The sequence below is a fragment of the Primulina tabacum genome, chromosome 10 (genome assembly GCF_025594145.1).
Source record: "Primulina tabacum isolate GXHZ01 chromosome 10, ASM2559414v2, whole genome shotgun sequence".
In the NCBI taxonomy this organism is placed as follows: Eukaryota; Viridiplantae; Streptophyta; class Magnoliopsida; order Lamiales; family Gesneriaceae; genus Primulina; species Primulina tabacum.
In genome coordinates this window covers 25,138,487-25,159,706 of record NC_134559.1, presented here as the reverse complement: position 1 = coordinate 25,159,706, position 21,220 = coordinate 25,138,487, and the positions used below count along the sequence as shown (strand labels likewise).

The 21,220-nt window shown below is 39.5% G+C and overlaps 1 protein-coding gene across 1 annotated transcript; it reads right to left on the bottom strand.

Annotated features, from left to right (window-relative positions):
- Positions 1-16,492: 16,492 nt before the first annotated feature.
- On the bottom strand, positions 16,493-21,009 carry LOC142505159 (vacuolar cation/proton exchanger 3-like). Its single transcript, XM_075618014.1, has 11 exons — positions 20,619-21,009; positions 20,222-20,289; positions 20,032-20,060; positions 19,737-19,933; positions 18,871-19,083; positions 18,613-18,744; positions 18,358-18,474; positions 17,667-17,720; positions 17,448-17,564; positions 17,220-17,304; positions 16,493-16,981 (listed from the first exon to the last, which is right to left on the bottom strand). The coding sequence occupies exons 1-11, from the start codon at positions 20,877-20,879 to the stop codon at positions 16,917-16,919; spliced, it is 1,338 nt and encodes a 445-aa protein (XP_075474129.1). The 5' UTR covers positions 20,880-21,009; the 3' UTR covers positions 16,493-16,916.
- Positions 21,010-21,220: the final 211 nt, after the last annotated feature.

The following is a 21,220-nucleotide window of genomic DNA, read 5'->3' as shown; positions in this document are numbered from 1 at the left end:
TACCTATTTTGGATGAAGAATTAATTGTTTGATTTGAGAATTTTAGGGGCTCATTTGTAATAACCGATGATTTGGGGACCTAATTGCTAAAATCGAGAATTTTGGGATTTGAATTCGAAATTGAGAAAGGGTCATATTGTAATTTCAAAAGGCTGAAGGATCCAAGTGCAATTTTCAAAACTTTAAGGGGCTAAATTTTGATTTTCGATTTTTTGAGGATTAAATTAAGAATTTTTGGAATCAATGTTTGGAATATTTCAGTGATTGTTCGAGGATTTTGGGTTAATTGCCTATAAGAAATTCCTTAAGTTCAACACTATTAGATTTGATGGTATGTTTTGTCGTAGGGAGGATATCTATTGCGGGTGTAGTCATGCATGCATTGCTAGATTCAGGGGCTACGCATTCGTTTATATCCGAGTCCTTCTTCAAGCGACTAAGAATCATACCAGTATCGATGGATTCAGGGCTTAGAGTATCGATCCCATCCAGGGATCAGATGTTCACTTTTCAGATAATAAAGGGATTGGAGCTTCGGTTACAGAAGTATTCGGTGCACGCAGATTTGATAGTGCTGCCATTACCAAAGTTCGACATCATCTTGGGCATGGACTGGCAATCTTCTCATGGAGCAGTCATAGACTTTCGACAGAGGTCAGTGTCTGTCAGACCGCCCAGTGGGAAGCCATTTTTTTTAGGCAACTAGACATTAACAGATGCCGCACGTAATTTCCTGCATGTGTACGAGGAAGCTTATGAGAAGAGGCTGCCAGGCGTTTTTGGCCAGCATCGTGTCAGTGTCTGAGCCAGTCGAGCAGAGGCTAGAGGACGTTGATGTGGTCAGGGAGTTCTCCGGTGTTTTCCCTGACGATGTTTCACGCGTTCCACCAGACAGAGAGGTGGAATTCTCTATTGAGCTCATGCCAGGCACAGTTCCGATATCTAAAGCACCCTACCAGTTAGCGCTTGCAGAGATTAAAGATCCCAAAGATCAGATTCAAGATTTGTGGGATAAGGATTTCATTTGTTCTAGTTTTTCTCCTTGGGGCGCACCAATTCTTTTTGTCAAGAAGAAGGATGGCAGAATGCAACAGTGCATGGATTATAGAGAGCTGAACAGAGTAAAAGTCAAGAATAAGTATTCGTGGCTGACGATCGAGGACTTATTTGATCAGCTTCAGGGAGCATCTATATTCTCGAAGATAGACCTTCAATCCGGGTACCACCAGCTGAAAGTGAGGGAGTCTGATGTGCATAAGACAGCTTTCTGGACACGTTTTCGGGACTATGAGTTTATTGTGATGTCCTTCGGCCTGACGAACGCGCTAGTGATCTTCATGGATCTCATGAATCACGTTGATAATTGCATTTTATGAACTTAAATTATCCTTATACTTCATATAGATTGTTAGTCTTGTTGGGCGGAATTACGCGCTTTTGTTGTTTTTCGGTGTGATTGCAAGAATTTAGGTGCGGGTACGACATGTGCGTGAAAACGAGCTAAAATGGCACTTAGAAGAAGAAATGTGAGCAAACCAAAAAAATCCGAATACAGTGAGGCTCGCGCATATGCGCGAGTAAGATCGCACATATGCGCGAGCGATGCACCGAAGCGAGGTGAAATACAGTGAGCCCCGCGCATATGCGCCACTCATGATGCGCATATGCGCGGGAGAGATGAGGCGAGACCAGAGACTAACGCGCATACGCGCCGGACTTGGAACGCACGTATAGAAGAACCCGCGCATATGCGTGCGGCGCGATATCCAGCAATAAATAGGTTTCGTTGTGGGCATTTTGAGAGTTCCGAAAAATAATTTACATGCAGCCGACATCAGAGATTGAAAGGGAAAAGCGAGAGGGAACGACGGAGCGCGAAGAACAGTGATAGAAGACGCTGGATCCGGACACGGAGACGCACTTTCATCTCTTGCCAACACGTTCTTAATTCGGTTTCTTACTTTTACTTTTTTAATGATTACAAACAGGTTTTGTATTGATTTAAATTCGAGTATGAACTAATTCTATTTTCTAGAGATTGATGTAGTCTTGGTTTACCCTATGTTATTGACGTTTTGACTTTTCATCTAATTAATTTATCGTGTTTATTTGTGATTTCTTGTCATTAATTCTTTTGAATTACTGGCCATAATTCGATTGATCAAATAATTAAGATCTAACACTCGAGAGAGGGGATTGAAATTAGGACATGAGAAATCACATCGTTAGATATTTATAACGTGCAAAAGACGTATAACTCTGACGAATCCATAAGAGGACCTTGGTTGCATTTATTACGTGTTTCTTGATTTTGAATAGACATATTAAAATTGGTAATAGGTAATACAATTCTATTTAACACTTGAAAAAGGAAATAGGAAAATTGCGAGTTCTTGGTTAGTAAACACGATGCAATTTAATAACATGTTAGTTAATTTTAATTTAGCATAGGGGAAACCAGACGAAATCATATCTCTAGATTTATTTACTCATTGAATTTCTACTGCGTGCTAGAATTACAGGAATTGTTATTTTCTTTGAATTGATCATAAACCAACCATTTGATTTGTCTAAATAAAGTTAAGCTATGTCAATTATGGTAATTAATATACAATTTTAAATAATTACTCTTCGTGGGATCGATATCTATACTCAAACCAGTACTAAAACTTGACACCGTACACTTGCGGTAGTGAAAATACGCAACAAGTTTTTGGCGCCGTTGCCGGGGAGTAAACTGTTTAATTGCATATTAATATCGTTAATAAGTAGTCTTGACTTTAATTTAGATTTTATTTTATTTATTTATTTTGTTACGTTAGAATCTTTTCTGTTTTGCAGTGCATGATAAGATCGCACAGCCCTGATTTGCTTATCTTTGATCCGGAGATCGAAAAAACTGCGAGGAGACTAAGAAAAGCGAGAAGGGAAGAAATCCAAAAAATGGCTGAAAACAGAGAGGACGCGAGATATAACCCGCCAGACGCCATACCTATCAGAGACCACTTCAGACCAGTGATCAATGCACATTATTCTGGCATTGCTCGAGGGAACATAAACGATAACTATTTCGAGTTGAAGCCTGCACTGATAAATATGGTTCAACAGAACCAATTTGCAGGAACTGCCACTGCTGATTCTCACGTTCATTTAAGGACCTTCCTGGAGATCACAGACACGGTAAAAATTAATAATGTTTCTGATGATTATTAGACTGCGTTTGTTTCCATTTTCTCTCAGGGACCAAGCAAGATGATGGCTCCAATCATTGCCATTGGGGAGCATCACAACGTGGCAAGAGTTGGCGACGAAATTTCTTTCTAAATATTTTCCCCCAGCAAAGTCTGTGCAATTGAAGATTGAGATCAGTAATTTCAGGCAAACTGACTTTGAGCAGCTTTATGAGGCGTGGGAAAGGTACAAGGAGTTGTTGCGGAGGTGCCCGAATCATGGTTTTGAAGACTGGGTACAAATTGAGTTTTTCTATAATGGGTTGAATAGTCAGACACGGACAACAGTGGATGCAGCAGCAGGTGGCACGATCTTTGCCAAATCTCCTGCTCAAGCCTACGACTTGCTTGAGCAGATGACCATTAACAGCTACCAATGGCCGTCTGAGAGGTCAGGAGTACAGAGGACTGCTGGAGTTTATGCTGTGGATCCTCTCACATCACTCACTGCACAAGTATCAGCATTGACTACACAGATAGCAACCATGAATAAAGTGAGTACATCAAATACTGAGGGAGCATCGCTTGTCGTTGAGGAACCACATTTTCTTGAAAAAGCTCAGTATATCAACAACAGAAATGTTGGAGGGTTTGGCGGATATCGAGGTAACCCTCCCCCTAATACTTATCATCCTGGGTTGAGAAACCATGAAAATTTTTCTTATGCAAACAATAAGAATGTGTTGAATCCTCCACCGAGGTTCAATAAATCAAATGGGGAAGGGAAGCCATCATTTGAAGATTTGGTTGGAACATTTTTTATTGAATCTGGTAAAATGATGTCTAGAACTGAGTCTAGACTGGACAACCTTGAGACACACATGGTGAGTATTGGTGCGACCTTGAAAATCCTTGAGTCGCAAGTGAGGCAGATAACGAAGCAACTCACGTCTCGACCGTCAGGCGCAGTTGAAAAGGCTGCAGACCCAAACCTAAGAGAAGTGAATGCCATTTTTATGCATCATGAAGAGATTGGTGTGGTAGGCAGAGAAAAGAAGGAGGTTGAACTCACACCTGTTCGGGATGGAAAGCTAAGTCCAACCAAAAGAGCCCGAGGTAAGAAATCTGAGAGGTATGATTTAAATCAATTCATTGATATTTCTTTACTTCCCTACACCCAGCGATTTTTACAATTACAAGCTGAATTTCAAAAGAAAAAAGGTCTTGAAGATATCAAGAACCTACACACTAATAATGAGTTTGTAGATCAGGTGGAAGGTGAAGTTACCGAAGGAACACGAAGAAATCTTCCTCCGAAGTTGCTAGATCCCGGTGAATTTATTGTATCATGTGAAATAGGGGGTCATTTAGTGGAAAAAACTATATGTGACTCAAAAGCGAGTATAAATATAATGCCAAGTTCTATCTACGAGAAACTTGGATTGAACAGAATAAAACCCACAGAATTAAGCTTGCAGCTGCCAGATAAATCGGTGAAGGTGCCATTGGACACTGTGGAAGATGTTGAACTGAAGATTGACAAATTGAAATTTCTAGCAGAATTCTTGGTACTCGATATGGAGAATAGTCAGGACGTTCACGTCATTTTAGGGCGACCATTATTGGCTGCTGTTGGAGCCGTCATTGACGTGAAACTAGGAAAGATGACCATGGAAGTTGAAGATCAACTGGTGGCAATAAGGGCATCCAAGAAATCATACGACCCACCATGAACAGGAGAAATTCAGGCTGACGACGTTAAACCAAGCGCTGTGTGGGAGGCAACCCACATTTATTTATTTTTGCATTCGTTTTGCGTTTATTATTTTATTTCAATTTCTTAGTTATTACTTTTAATTTTCTTTATTCGAGTATTAATTTGAATCATTTTATTTTTGCAGGTAATTTAAAAAAAAAAATTCGAAGCTTGTGGACAGTGAGCTCCGCGCACATGCGCGAATTATTTTCGCGCACATGCGCGCTATAGGCAGTGGACTCGGAGCGCACATGCGCGATATCCAGATTCGAAGAAATTTTGAGACAGTGAGTTGCGCGCATAGGCGCGCGACCTATTTTAAGAAAAAAAAAGGGGGATCACGAAACATTATTCAGAAAACAGCCTACTCTCCCTCACACATCACAGCCGCCTCCTTTGAAAACCGACCCCCGCTGCAGCCCCTCCTCTGAAAGCCGAACGCCACCGCCCTTCAACAGCAAACTCTCCGCCAGCACCCCTAATTTCGGTCATCTTCTCGTTCAATTAAGGGTTTTTTCCAGCTTTTGGTTAGAATTTTCAGATTAGTTAGAAATTGGTTCAAGCAACTTGGGGATCTCTTGATATCGTGAGTTTGGTACTTCAATTTGTCTAAATTAGTTGTGATTACTCGGTCTGCACGTTACATTTCCTACTGGATTAAATGGTGCGGTGAAATTATAGCGTTCAAGTTTGGGGTCCGATTAGCTTTGATTTTGGCTTTTCTGTTGGTTGAGTTAGTGTGTGGTTGCGATATTTGAGTATTGAGTTGATGGCACTGAAAAAAAAATCAAAGAAGGGTGAATCTTTCTCTTCAAGCTTCGATTCTCACAGGTTTTGGAACGAGGAGGCCCAGCAAATATATGATAGTTCTATGACACAGCCCATAATACCGGAGCGGGGGTTCAATTTGTCCATTCCCCGTGGTGTGATCATAGAGGAACTTGAACGTAGAGGATGGGTTGAATTTGCTCAACACCCGTCGGACGCCGTTATCTCGATTGTGCGAGAATTCTACGCCAACCTCCGGATTCGGCATGACGAGGTCAAAGTATTGGTCCGAGGTAGGTTGATGTCGTTCGACTCTCGAACGATCAACATGTTATATCAGATGCCCAGCTTCGACCAGGACGAATACAGTGAATTCCTTGAAGTAGGTGTTGATTACACAGAGGTTATCCGGACCATATGTCAAGCCCGTGCTGTCTGGAAAATGATCTCAAGCGGACCTACTTCTTCTAAAAAAACGACATGGGCCCTAACGCAAGCGCTTGGACATCTTTTGTACTGGCCCGAATTCTCCCATCCTCTCACTACTACGATGTCACCAAAGACGAAGTCGCATTGGTTTATGCCATCTTGATGGGCAAATCAGTTGACGTGGGGCGAATCATTTATGGCTCGATTATGAGAGCCGGCGCAGGGTTAGCTACGTTCGCTCTTCCTTGTCCCCAAACTGTTATCGAGCTATGCCGCCAGGCCGGCGTCTCATGGGCCCCCGATGAACCAGTGCTCAAGCCGAAGGCCCCCATTGTTGCTTTCTTTGGAGCCGCATCCTATGTTCCCCATGAGTTCCCGGACGAAGAGGAGATCCCAAAACAACAGCTACCAGCACCATGACGTGCAGCAGCCAGAGAGTGCAGGGGAGACAGATTGAGGCGACTAGAAAATGAGATGCAGGATCAGAGGTAGTTACTCGTCGAGCAGCGCCAGGTGCTGGATTCGCTTCAGTACCGCACCGACCACTTCATGGGGTACATGATGGACTTCACCTTCGTGCTTGCTCAGCGGTTCCCTCCTATAGGCCTAGAGGATCCCATGTTTCCCCAGCCACCTGCATGGCCACCACAGTATCCAGGACCTCCTCCACAGGCTCCACCCCAGCACATGGACGAAGATGTTGATGATGATGACGGCGAACACTGACGCTCGTCGTGGGAGGTATGATTGTCCCGTTCTTTCTTGTTTATACATTGAGGACAATGCATATTTTAAGTTTGGGGGGGTGATTTGATTTATTTTGATGCTTTAGTGTTTTAATTTTGATGTTTATTTTATAAAAAAATAGTTAATTTAGTCTTTATGTCCATTTTTAGTCGCTAATTTTTTGTTTAGAGTTGTGGAATTAAGGTAATAACCAAAAAATGATGAGAGTTGACCCGAAACACATGTTGTCCCATGATTACGAATCCGAATGCATGCTATCTTTACTTAACTGTTTACACGTTAATTCACGATTGCTATGATTATTGATACATCCGATGTCAAGAGAGTGTTCATGTAATTTGTGATTTGGAATGTATGGATTGACTCCAAAACCTGCATGGTGATTACTTGTTGTTGAGTTACATGTTCACTAACACAAAAAAATGATACAGGCAGTCTTTGATTTATGTTGGGCCTATTTTTCCTTGAATATATTGTCAATTGTTAGCCCTTTGAGCCTAAATGAGAATGAGATGTGTGATTTGTTCTGTTTGAATACCCGAAAACATGATCTGTCTGTGTTTATTGATTGGTAAATTGAAAGTAATCTAGAACTTGGTTTGGCACTCTTCGAGGCGAGATACAGGTATTGTGTGACTTAGGGATGATTTAGGCGATTTTTGGAACGTTTACCCATAACATCATATTATACCCTAGTGTCCCATGTTTGAGCTTAATAATAAATTGGATAGAGTGTGCCAAGGCACACAAAAGCCCCCATTCGTATCAATTCTAAACTCCTACGTCAACTACCAACTTTTGAGCATATACACTAGTACCTACCAAAAACTGAGAGAAAACGAACTTGTGTCTCACTACAAAAGCTCTTCTCCCTTGTGTGTGTATAAGAATATCATCGAAAAAAGAGGAAAAAGATGAAAAGAAAGAAATAAATGTCTATGAAAAGAAAAAAAAAAGGAGATGTTGAAAAAAGGGAGAAGGAAAAAAGTTGTATAAAGAGTAAAAGAATATGACATGTGATGTGAAAAAGAGGACAAAATGGTGAATATGTTGTGGCAAGGGAAGTGGAAGTGAAACAAAAGGAAGGAGACGCATGTTGAAAAATAAATTAGTTTGTTTTCTCTCACTTTTGATTCCCTATCTTCATTTGTAGCCATTAGCCATAGCCTAACGTTATAAGCTTAAAGGACCTATTAACCGTGTCACACGTACCCAATATACTAGTGGAGAAGAGTTGTCAAAGTTAAGCCTATGGACACTTGCAAAATGCCGTCGATAGACATAGAATTCGATTGTGTACATGTGCGCATCTCATGATATTGAACTTTGTTTGGGTAATTATTGTCTTCAGATTGTCATTTTGTTTAGCCAAACGTTACCCTAAAAGTCCTGTTGATTTGTGAAGGTAAATGTGTGTCTCAACGGTTTTGCTAATTACATGTGTGTCGAGGAGTCCAGAATTTTATAAGATAAAAAGATTTGAACTTATCTTGATATTTGGATTGGGTAAACAAGAATATCAAAACACACACGCACGTGAACTGTGAGTAATGTGGCATTTGTTTGATTCAATATCATGGAAACTGTAATCTCTGAGGCTAGTGGTTATCCTTTTATTCCACAATTCTTGTTCGTTCAGTTATTTTCTTTAGGATGTGTTGAGTCTAGTTTAGTTAATGTTTCATTTTATTTTGCTCGGGACTAGCAAAAATTCAATTTTGGGGGATTTGATAAGTGCATTTTATGCACTTAAATTATCCTTATACTTCATATAGATTGTAAGTCTTTTTGGGCGGAATTACGCGCTTTTTTTGTTTTTCGGTGTGATTGTAGGAATTTAGATGCGGCTACGACATGTGCGTGAAAACGAGATAAAATGGCACTTAGAAGAAGAAATGTGAGAAAACCAAAAAACTTCGAATACAGTGAGGCTCGCGCATATGCGCGAGCGATGCACCGAAGCGAGGTGAAATACAGTGAGCCCCGCGCATATGCGCCACTCATGACGCGCATATGCGCGGGAGAGATGAGGCGAGACCAGAGACTAGCGCGCATATGCGCGCAAGAAGAAAATGCACGTATAGAAGAACCCGCGCATATGCGCGAGTTAAGGGCTCGCATATGCGCGCGGCGCGATATCCAGCAATAAATAGGTTTTTTCGTGGGCATTTTGAGGGTTCCGAAAAATAATTTACACGCAGCAGACATCAGAGATTGAAAGGGAAAAGCGAGAGGGAACGACGGAGCGCGAAGAACAGAGATAGAAGACGCTGGATCCGGACACGGAGACGCACTTTCGTCTCTCGCCAACACGTTCTTAATTCGGTTTCTTACTTTTACGTTTTTAATGATGACCAACAGGTTTTGTATTGATTTAAATTCGAGTATGAACTAATTCTATTTTCTAGAGATTGATGTAGTCTTGGTTTACCCTATGTTATTGACGTTTTGACTTTTCATCTAATTAATTTATCGTGTTTATTTGTGATTTATTGTCATTAATACTTTTGAATTACTGGCCATAATTCGATTGATCAAATAATTAAGATCTAACACTCGAGAGAGGGGATTGAATTTAGGACAGGAGAAATGAAATCGTTAGATATTTATAACCTGCAAAAGACGTATAACTCTGACGAATCCATAAGAGGACCTTGGTTGCATTTATTACGTGTTGCTTGATTTTGAATAGACATATTAAAATCGGTAATAGGTAATAGAATTCTATTTAACACTTGAAAAAGGAAATAGGAAAATTGCGAGTTCTTGGTTAGTAAACACGATGCAATTTAATAACATGTTAGTTAATTTTAATTTAGCATAGGGGAAACCAGACGAAATCATATCTCTAGATTTATTTACTCATTGAATTTCTACTGCGTGCTAGAATTACAGGAATTGTTATTTTCTTTGAATTGATCATAAACCAACCATTTGATTTGTCTAAATAAAGTTGAGATATGTCAATTATGGTAATTAATATACAATTTTAAATAATTACTCTTCGTGGGATCGATATCTGTACTCAAACCAGTACTAAAACTTGACACCGTACACTTGCGGTAGTGAAAATACTCAACACACGTGTTTCAGCCATACTTGGATGAGTTCGTCATAGTTTTCATTGACGATATTTTGATCTACTCGAGGAGTAGAGATGAGCACAGTCAGCACCTGAGGACAGTACTGCAGACTCTACAGGACAGACGACCGTATGCCAAGTTCAGCAAGTGTGAGTTCTGGCTTGACAGAGTGGCATTCTTGGGCCACATTGTATCTCATGATGGCATAGAAGTCGACCCCAGCAAGGTAGAGGCAGTCAGAGATTGGCCAGTTCCTAAGAGCGTGACATAGATCCGTAGTTTCTTGGGATTGACTACTACATGAAGTTCATTCAGAGCTTCTCTTCTATTGTGGTGCCTATGACCGCCCTGACAAAGAAGAATGCCAAGTTTATCTGGGGATCTGAGTGCCAGGAGAGCTTCGACAGATTGAAGCAGGCTTTGACCACTGCTCCAGTACTAGCTATCCCATCAGGGCAAGGAGAGTTTGTTGTGTATACAGATGCATCGAAGCTTGATTAGGGTGCGGTTCTGATGCAGCAAGATAGAGTGATAGCCTATGCGTCCAGACAGCTGAAGGTCCATGAGAAGAATTACCCGAATCATGACCTCGAGCTAGCAGCAGTGGTATTCGCCCTGAAGATCTGGAGACACTATCTGTATGGGGAAAAGTGCGGGATTTTACAAATCATAAGAGCCTGAAGTACTTCTTCACACAGAAAGAGCTGAATATGCAATAGAGGAGGTGGCTTGAGCTGTGAAGGATTATGATTGTGACATTAACTACCATTCGGGTAAGGCTAATGTGGTTTCATAAGCTTTGAGCAGGAACCATTCGGGTAAGGCTAATGTGGTTGCATATGCTTTGAGCAGGAATCACGCAGTGATTGCTCATTTGTCAATGCAGAGACCGCTGTAGGCTGAGATTTGAGCTTACAGTTTATGCCAGGGGCGAGGCCTCGAATCCTGCTACTCTGATAGTGATGCCGACTCTGAGAGCCCGAATTCAAGCAGGGCAGACTTCTGACGAGCAGTTACAGAAGTGGAGACAGAGGGACGAGGCTAAGGGCCAGAGACTGTATAAAGTTGTGGATGACATAGTTAGATATATGGACCGTCTATGGGTTCATGACAGTGATTCCCTTCAGGCAGATATCTTGAGCGAGGCCCACAGCACCCCGTACTCCATCCATCCAGAGAGTACGAAGTTGTATAAGGATCTACGAACTCTGTATTGGTGGTTGGACATGAAGCGAGATATTCTACGATTCGGCTCCGAGTGTCAAACTTGTCAGCAGGTCAAGGCAGAGCATCAGAGACCTGCAGGGAAGCTGAGACCACTCCTTAGTCCCGAGTGGAAATGGGAGAACATCACCATGGATTTTGTGACAGGGCTTCCGAGGACTACTGGAGGAATTAATGCCATTTTGGTGATTGTTGATCGACTCACTAAGTCAGCTCATTTCTTACCGATCAGGAAGACATTCACCATGACTCAGTACGCAGAGGTGTACATCAGAGAGATAGTTAGGCTGCACGGGATTCCAGTGTTCATCATGTCAGACAGGGATCTGAGGTTCACATCTACATTCTGGAAGATTCTACATCAGGCGTTGGGTACGAAGTTACTGCTCAATACTGTTTCCCATCCTCAGACAGACGGTTAGTCAGAGAGGGTGATTCAGATTCTGGAGGACCTACTCCGAGCTTGCATGATCGACTTACAGGGAAGCTGGAAGCCGAAGTTACCTCTTGTGGAGTTCACTACAACAACATTTATTGGGACGAGGTAGCAGAGCGAGTAGAGTTCAGTCCGGAAATTTTCAGAGAGATAGCATAGTTAGTGGCCAAGATTCGGGACAAGATGAAGACTGCACAGAGCCGTTATAAGAGTAGGGGATCATGTTTTCGTAAAGATCGCACTGATAAAGGCTGTGATGAGGTTCAGGAATAAGGGCAAGCTTAGCCCTAGGTTCATCGGACCATTTGAGATCCTAGAGAGAGTGGGGACACTTGCGTACAAAGTTGCTTTACTCCCGAATCTGGCAGGAGTTCATAATGTGTTCCACATCTCCATGCTGCGGAAGTACATGTCGAACCCTTCGCATGTGCTTAACCATGTGCCACTTCAGCTGACACCGCACCTATCATTTGAGGAGAGACCCACACAAATATTGGACTAGCAGGAGAAGAGGCTATGGAACTAGGTGAGTCAGATGGTCAAGGTCAAGTGGCTGAATCATTCCGGGGAGGAGGCTACTTGGGAGACAGAGATTAGGAGTCGCTACCCGGAGTTATAAGGTACGTTCTAAATTTCGAGGATGAAATTTTATTTAAGGGGATGAGAGTTGAAAGGTCCAAGAATTTAATTCACGTAACGTGAATGCATGTAATCTAGTATTTTATTTAAATTATGGGTTTAATTATTTTTGTGCATTTTATGCATAAATATTGCATGATAGGATTTATTTCATGAAATTTTAAAAGTTAATGCATTAGGGTTTCTAGATGCATTTCGCGCTCGAACGAGGAACGAAGATAGAGGAACTATCAGGAAAAAAATATTTTTATTACATGATTAATTTTTATTAATTTATATAAGAAGTTTTAAAGGTATTTTTCAAGAAATGGTCTTTGTTGGATATGTTTACCCGCCAGAGCATATTTTTCAGCGGTAGGCAAATTTTATCGAAACGAGAGACTTTTGAGAGTTCGGGAATTATTTTCAAAAACTTGCCAACACGTAATATTTTTTGGGTGTGGGTTTGGACTAAATGGGCTTACTTTTAAGCTTAATGGGCTCCTCATCCATTTTCTACCTTTTTATTTTATACTAGGGCTCATTAACCCTTTAATTAAATTAAACCTAACATCTAATTAATATTTAACCTAAACCTAAGCTCCTCAGCCGACACCCCTCTCCCCTTCAGCATTTTCGTGGGTTTCAGCAGCCATAACCAAGCAAAGCTTCAGTCATAGTTTTCTTGCAAAGAAAAATTCCCCGGCCCTCTCCCGACGTTCGATCTTCAACGTTCTTGCGTGGAATTCATCAAGGCACGCATTGTATCATTTTTTTACGCGTCACACACGTTTTATATGTTGGAGAATGTATTTATGCATGAAAAATTCCGATCTAGCCTATTGCATGAAGAATATTTCGGTTTACATGTGATTATTGCTTTTTTATTGTTTAACTATCACGTTTTTCACGATTTGTTGCAAGGAGGCTGCTGTCATGTGATGTTGAGGGTCTGTTATCACCGAGTAAGGGAAGGTTGGTAAGCTGGTTCGAGGCGTTGTCGGGCGGGAGAGAGTTGAGTGTATTCCTTGAAGTTTTGGCTCGGTTCTTGGGGTATTTAGCGTGCAGGGGTTAGCTAGCAATGCAAGGACCAAGCCGAGCCTTAGAGCAGACCCTGGTGGGTCTGAGACAAGGCATGGAAGGGTTCAACACGTGCTGGAACCAACCCCAAGTGCGGCTGATCGGGAGGGAAGGATTTGGTCTCGGGTTGAGCAATTTGGGAGAATAACGTTTGGGATTGAGCCGCGGCTTGCATGGGTGTTCAGCCGTGAGTTCCTTGGGTCCAGAGGGGTCCTAGGGTGGCCTATGGTAGGTTGACTCGCCATTGGTTCCACTGGTTGTAGGCTAGAGACGCTAATATGGAAGGAGGCAAGTAGGATTCGTAGGATATGGGAAGTCTTGAATTTTCCAGCAGCTGGTGAGGGATGTTCCTAGTGTTAGGGGTCTGGTTTTGGGAATTTTAGGGCCTTTTGATGTTTATAAAGTGTGGTAAAGAGTTGGGAAAAATTTTGTTAAATTTCAGTTCAATTCAGGTTAAAACCAGGACCCCGGTCCAAGTTTTAAAACGAATCGATTAAGTTTTGCAACGAGCTCAGGTTTACGTCTAAAGAATGATTTTAAATATGATTTAAGGATTTTGGTAAGTTTCGGGATGATTTTAAATATGATTTAAGGAGTTTGGTAAATCATATTTAAAATCATTCTTCAGTCGGGTCGAAATTTTAAAGGTACAGGGGTAAAACTGTAATTTTGGGTTTCCAGGGGCAAAATGGTCATTTTGCACCCAGGGTGAGATTTTGGTCCTGGCAGCACCCTGAGCACATTTTTATTATGTTTAAATGTTTATGCATCACAGTTATGCTTTTTATGTAATTATAATAAATACATTGCATGCTCGGTTTAAATGAAAAATTATGTATATGCATGCTTTTATTTAAGTGGTGAATATGATGACACGTTTTGACGGAAGGGAATTGGTTGTGACTTACGATTTATATGTATACGATGACATGAGATATGATGAGCTCAGGCCAAGGCTCAGTGGACGGGTAATGCTGTCGCTGATGTCCCCGCCACGGGTACCGTGGTTACACGTAGATACATCCATCGAATAGAGCTGATACGAAAGTCACGATTAATGAATTGAATTCAATTAAATGAAAATGTATACGTATATGATGACATGATGAGACATACTTTGATACGTTACGATTTTATACGACACGTTTATGCTATGCTTTTAAGTTAATGTTATTTCTGGTACAGGTGTGTTGAGTCTTTAGACTCACTAGGCATGTGTGATGCAGGTGAGCTTGATGCTGAGGGGACTGGAGGTGCCGAACTCTGAGTAGGCAGACCTAGTGGGGTGACACGACCCGAGGACCGCATGTTTTACGCATTTTGATTATGTGATTTGAGAGGAGATGAATATTTTATTACGTTGATGATTTTAAGATTTTTACTCGTTTATGTCTATGTATGATTTTGGATGAGTTCGGTTAAACTGCATTATTTATACTATCAAAAAAATTATGATTATTTTAAATGTTATTTCGAAAATGTGAGGTTTTAAAAAAAATGTATATTTTCACATTTTTTAAATCAGTAGACGTTACATGCTGTCCTTGGGTCTGAATTCTCCTCTGTAACTCTTTTGCTTTGATGGCATATTTAACCTCTTCAAGGGTGATGGATTGCTCCCTTCCATACAATAAGACATCTATGAAATGTTCATAAGTTCTTTGGAGGGAGTTCAACAATATCAAAGCCTTGTCCTCTTCCTCCAATTTCACTTCGATGTTTTCATGATCATCAAGAATCTTGATAAATTCATCTCTGGTCAGAGATTCCCTTGACTTCTTCGATTTTGAATGAGTACAATCTTTGTTTCAGATGCAGCCTATTAGCAAGAGACTTGGTCATGTATTACTTCTTTAGTTTACACCACATTGCAGCTGATGTGGTTTCCTTGGAGACCTCACGAAGGGGTTTCAAAGCCAAACACAGACTTATGGCACATTGTGCCTTGGCTGCATTGGCCATCTTCTCCTTCGAGTCTTCTTTTGATGATTCATCCCCCTTCAGAGCTTCGGCAAGTCCTTGCTGAATCAACATTGCACGCATCTTGACTCTCCATAACCCAAAATCATTGTTTACTGTGAATTCTTTAATGTCATATTTCATAGACCCCATCTCCTTGATTTTGCATATCGATTTGTGGTTCGTTCTCCACGGACGGTGCCACTTGTTATGAATTGAACAAAATCACAGATAACGATTACAGCTATGGTATGAGCTTGCTGTTCTAGTCCACCCAAGATCACCCAACACAAACACGAAAGTAAATTGAAAAAGAAATGAATTACGTTGTTCGGTCCTGAAACGACCTACGTCCACGGAAGAAAGAAGACCAACTCTTGTATTCAATCACTAGAAAGTATTTTGGAATTACAAAGACATGAGAGAAACATAATACTCAAGAGTTTACAATCAAGACTACTTCTCTTTGATCTATTTTCCTCTCGAGATGAAATCTCACTAGACCTTGATAACCTTTCTGTCTTTTTCAATTGAATCTCTTTTGTGTTGGGCAATATGAAGATCTTTGAATATATACACGGAGAGGTCATGATCCCTTGTTCAAAGACACACAGCTCAGCCAATGGCTCCTTCAACTGTTTCTTTTGCTCACCTCAAGGGTAACATAATATAACCGATGCAGCCAACTCAATGGCTTGTGGCACACACTGACTTCTTGGTCCATCCTTCCCTTCTGCTACTCCCTTCTTCATTGTGAGACACTAACCTATTCCACAACAGTTACATCATTTTCGAACTTCCGTAAACAATTTGTCAAATCTCATTTTATTTCAACAATATTCATATTTTATAGCAATCTTCCAAATTCACTTAGCCCAAGTATCATTAATTCAACTGAGTTTGCAAATCTATTTCCGCTCATTTTTCACCCGTGCTGATTTGCAACTCGGCTAGATTGAGATATATTTGATTGCCGAAAATTTTGTATGATCGTTTATTCAGTACTCCTCTAAACACACAGTTGAATTGTATAGAATACGTCGGTGGTGGTTTTTTCCCTAGCATTTTTATTTTTAAAAATTGGTGGAATAATCCGTCTAACCATAACCTTAAACGAACTGAGTTGGGTTGTTTTATCTGTTACGACAAATCATTAAACACAATTTCCATTAAAAAATTTCATATACTATTTCAATAATTAAAGAAAATACAACACCAAATATAATTTTAATAAATTTTGACACTGGCAAGAACAGAACAACCAAAATTACAACTTTATCTTACCATACAATATAAAATAAAACATTAAAGATAATAACCCCATAATTAAAAAAAGATAAGAACAAACAAACCCCAACTTGGCTGGCTGGCTACATATAACAGCCCCAACAGGTATATTATTCCAGAGCAAGAAGCCACTCGAAACAATCTGGAAACCCTTATTCAAAAACAGATTTACTCCAACATATTTAGCTACGTTTCATCCATGAATTTGAGAACCGGACGGGATCTCGATCAAAGAATGATAATAATGGATCTCATTGATCCTCGACTTCCGATTCCATCTAAAAGCTTGAAGTAATGAACGATGTGTTGCCGGAGCAATGTACTCTGCTGACTCTCCCTGCGTTCACTTGGAAATCGTTTCAGATTCTCATGATATCCAGACCCTGGGAGGTGCTAAGCTCTAAGTTTGCACCACTTTCATGGTCTGCACGCGAAAAAAATTTAATAAACAAAGACATTAAGTTATAAGATTGTAAAACAAAGGACACACCAATATTTAGTAAATAATCAATTTAATCCTCTAAGTTGTCGTTTGAATTTTTGTCCTTAACTTGTCAAAAATTTTGTCTTAGTACAATAACTTTGTTTTTTTTTCCCTTTTTTAAACCTATTTCACCGTAGTATGGTTATTATTTGACCTCTTAGGATAATAAAATTCTTACTGGTTTTGAACAAGAAGAAGCATGCGCCAATGACAACATAGCACAGCAGAAGAACCAAACCCTTCATATAATGTGATGTTCCATCCTGTAAAAAAGTTTCCAAATTAGTCTCAATACATTACAAAATCGAAATTTTTTATAGGGTTTGTAATTAAATTGCCATTTAATCAACATAAATTTTTTTCCCCTTGTTTCTTGGACAAGATTTTATCATTGTAAATGACTTACTTGTAAAGTGAATGCTGTGACCAGAATTGATATGGCAAGAGTACTTGTTCCGAGGATACTGAAGTCGAGATCCATGTCGATACCCATCATCCACGAAACGAGTACACTTGTTGGGACCTAAACATTTAAAATTGTTTTTAATGAAAAAATATAAATTTTCTGAAGATTTAATTATAAATAATTTCCATTTCGAGTAATGATGTATATATAAAAACGTACCACGAACATGGCAATTTGTGTTGCTGAACCTAGTGCCACGCCTAAAGATATATCCTGCACCATATATAACTTAGATAAAATTCACTATAATGATGTTTCACAACATATTAATTAGTTCTGTTAAATGGTGATTCACATTTCTAGAACATTCTATAATTGTGTACAAGCAACCGGAATACTCTAGAAAAATGGTGAAGAGTTTGGAAGGCACTATAAGATTATGAAAGACCTTAGAAGACTGGAATACTCTTGAAAACTAGGGAAAATCCTGGAGATTTCTATAACAATCCAATAGTCTTATACTGCATAGACTCATACTAGAGTAGTACAAAATTTTCTAGAACAATGTATTAACTAGTATCTCTTGACACGCGATGCGTGCACACATTAGACATTCACTTGTAAATAGGGAGAGCACCAACACCTTCATTTGCTGAGCATCGGAAAAAATACAATCCAACAATCAAGTATCCACAAAGACAACACAAATTGTATAAAGTTCTTCAAGTAATAAAACTAGCTTTCTAGAATCAAGTCTTTTTCTCAAATAATTCCTCAAGTTAGTCATAAACTAGACATGGAGTATTCTCATAAAAATTATTCTCTCCCAAAATCATAAAAATTCACAAATAAATAACCATCACAGATCAATTGTTTTTCACATATTTAATTAATAGTTAATAAAACTCACCAATTTGTTCTTGAATGCAAAAATGATGGCCCCGGCATGTTCTGCTGCATTTCCCACAATTGGTAGTAAAATCACACTGATGAAGCTGACGGATAACCCCCAAGAATTCGATGCATCCTATGTATATTTTGAACAAAAGATATATTAGAATATGAACAAATTATTTGATATTCTTAGCTTGCAGCATAATTGTATATAAGAACCAAAGTATGCTAAACTTTTTAACATAAGCATTTTATAAGTTTGTGTACTTACTTCGATTGTGGCAACTACGAACTCGGACAGAAGAGCTATGATTCCGGTCATGAGAACTAACCAAACAAATCCACTCCAAAACCCTATAACTGGGGTGTCATCTGATACATCGTCGTCAAAAACATCGTCTTCCTGCAAACAAGCCATTTTTCATTAACTTTTCGTTTTTTAAAAATGTATTTTTATTGAATCCTAGGGTAACAAGTAGTTGTCATACAAGATTAGTAATGTGCCAAAGAAATCTTGTAAGGGACTCACCTCTTGAGCTTCGAAGAATTGTCGATGAGTCCATAACTGGAAGATTAGATATGCAAGGTATACAATGAGCATGATAATGCAGCTTGCCCTAGACAATTGAAGTGTTCCAACTGCGGTTTGTTCCACAGATTTTCCAGCAAACTTAAACATCAAAGGCAGGACATGGCACAATAATCCCAAGAACAAAAGCGATGAGTTGACATCTGCCTGCTTCTGTAGTTTTGAAAAAAAAAATTACATATGTATTAGGTCAATTTCTCATTCATTAACGAATTGAAGTATGTAAGTTCGATTTTATAAAATATTCCCAAATTTACTGTTATGATAAGTTTGGATCTAAAATCATTTAAATGGAAAATATTAATGCCTACAAATGATATATTCGTATTACCATGACTGGAAGCAAGCCTATGCAATTATATGAGCATCATGAATTCCACAAGAAACTACTCGATCTATATCCATGCAATCTCCACGAAAAATGGTTAATCCAAATCGTCGTGTATGAGTCTATGTTAACACAATATCAACTCAAATGTCTCTTCCAACTCGATTCGGACAAGGGTATTATAGAATTTGCTCATTTTACTTGCTAATGACTCAAATTCAAGTCTTCACGTTCTTTTTTTAGACATCACACACATGATTAAAGAAGAATATATCTTTATCGACGATCAACTTCTGACTCCCTCTTTTCTCACATACGCCAACAAATGACAGAAAAAAATCCTAACAGACAACTATATTAGGATAAAGAGATCCCGTGAATCATCAGAGATGTCTTGTGTACTCTTATCCCATTGAATTCTTAGCTACATTTAAGTATGTGCAAATTAAGGGCACATATATGTCTTATATTTTCTTACTCTATCGAATTTTTGCTGCTTCGATATGTTGGCAATGCCACCACAGAAAAGGGAGGTGCCAAGAACCAAAAGAAGATTAGAGAGAATAGATCCCAATAGAGAGTATTTGACCACAGAAACTTTGTGGTTAGCAAGTGCCAGTATGGCTATTATCATCTCTGTAGCATTTCCACATGTTGCGTTCAAGAGTCCTCCAACTGCAAATTTACATAAAATGTAATCGATTATTTTAATCTTATACACATAATAAATAAATGGCTGAGATGTAACAATTTATTTGCATAGAATTAGTTACCTGTTGGCCCTGTGTAATAAGCGATTTGCCTGCATTAGGGAGTGAATGATAGACGCTGATTACTAAATTATCCTCGAATTAATATTTTAAATATTTTTAGAATTGAAAATAAACATGGAATATGATAGTTATAAGTGGATAATAAAGAAATTTCTTGAAATATATGTGTGGTATCGGTGTGTGGTCTTACTCCGTGAGAAAACTGACTCGTTCGGCGAGGGGAGTGATTCCGAGTAAGCTTAAAGCAAATACCCATGGCTGAGAAGAAGATGATCGAGACAATTAGTGTATATTATGAGTATTAATCAAGAAAAATATACTCACTAAAAAAAATTACTAAGAATATATTGTGGTAAAGTTTTTGCTAATTTCTTTAACACCCAAATAATATTTTTATATTCGATGAAGTAAACAAAAATAATAATCTCCATCTCTAACTTTTCTACGCTGCATTTTTTTCAAAAATCCCACTTCTCCACCCATTAAAAAACTCAATCCAAGTACAAATAAATGGATAAGAGGAGATGCTGAAACATATATAATCATCATGCAACGATGGTGGTGTCTCTGGTATTATGTATACTCACATTCCCAAAATGGCGATACTGCGCAACAATGGCGAAAGGAATTGCCAAGAACAGCACGGAGAGCTTGGTTCCCAGCAAAACCTCCTGCAGGTTTGCCAGGAAACTTCGCAGAAACCCGACCCTAACTCTGTTAACAAGAGTGAGATCGGATTTATTGCGCAGGGAAGACGAGGACATGTTGTGCGCTGTGCGGCCATGTCTCATATCCTTGCTGATCAGTCCCTTTATGCTCCCGTTCTCCATGGCCGATGCTTCCGCCATTTCTCAAATTTTTCTCGTGTTTAATCAACACTGTTGCATGTAAGAATGCCGAAAAGGTCTGATAAAACAAATGTCAAATGTGGTGTGTATGATGACCAAGTTTGCAGGCTGTGAGCTCTTGGGTTCCCGATGTTTGAGATAACCTCAAATTTATACGATAGTAGATGGCGCGGCGCTGTTGCTTCCGAGAAATTTCGTTGGTTTTTGTTTGTATTATAATTATAATTATATTTCTAACTCCTACCAAAGCATATGGGCATAGAATTCTTTTTAGGCGGTTAATCACGTGCTAATATTTAGGTCCACGTAAAATATATATCTCGGAAATAAGAACACAATTT

Bases quoted from the DNA above. Each gene is read 5' to 3' on its own strand.
- LOC142505159 (XM_075618014.1), bottom strand. From the start codon at position 20,879: ATGGCGGAAGCATCGGCCATGGAGAACGGGAGCATAAAGGGACTGATC. The intron at 19,934-20,031 runs GTAACTAATTCT...GTAAATTTGCAG, and splicing joins TTATTACACAGGGCCAACAG to TTGGAGGACTCTTGAACGCA. The intron at 17,305-17,447 runs GTAAGTCATTTA...ACTTTTTTACAG, and splicing joins TCACAGCATTCACTTTACAA to GATGGAACATCACATTATAT.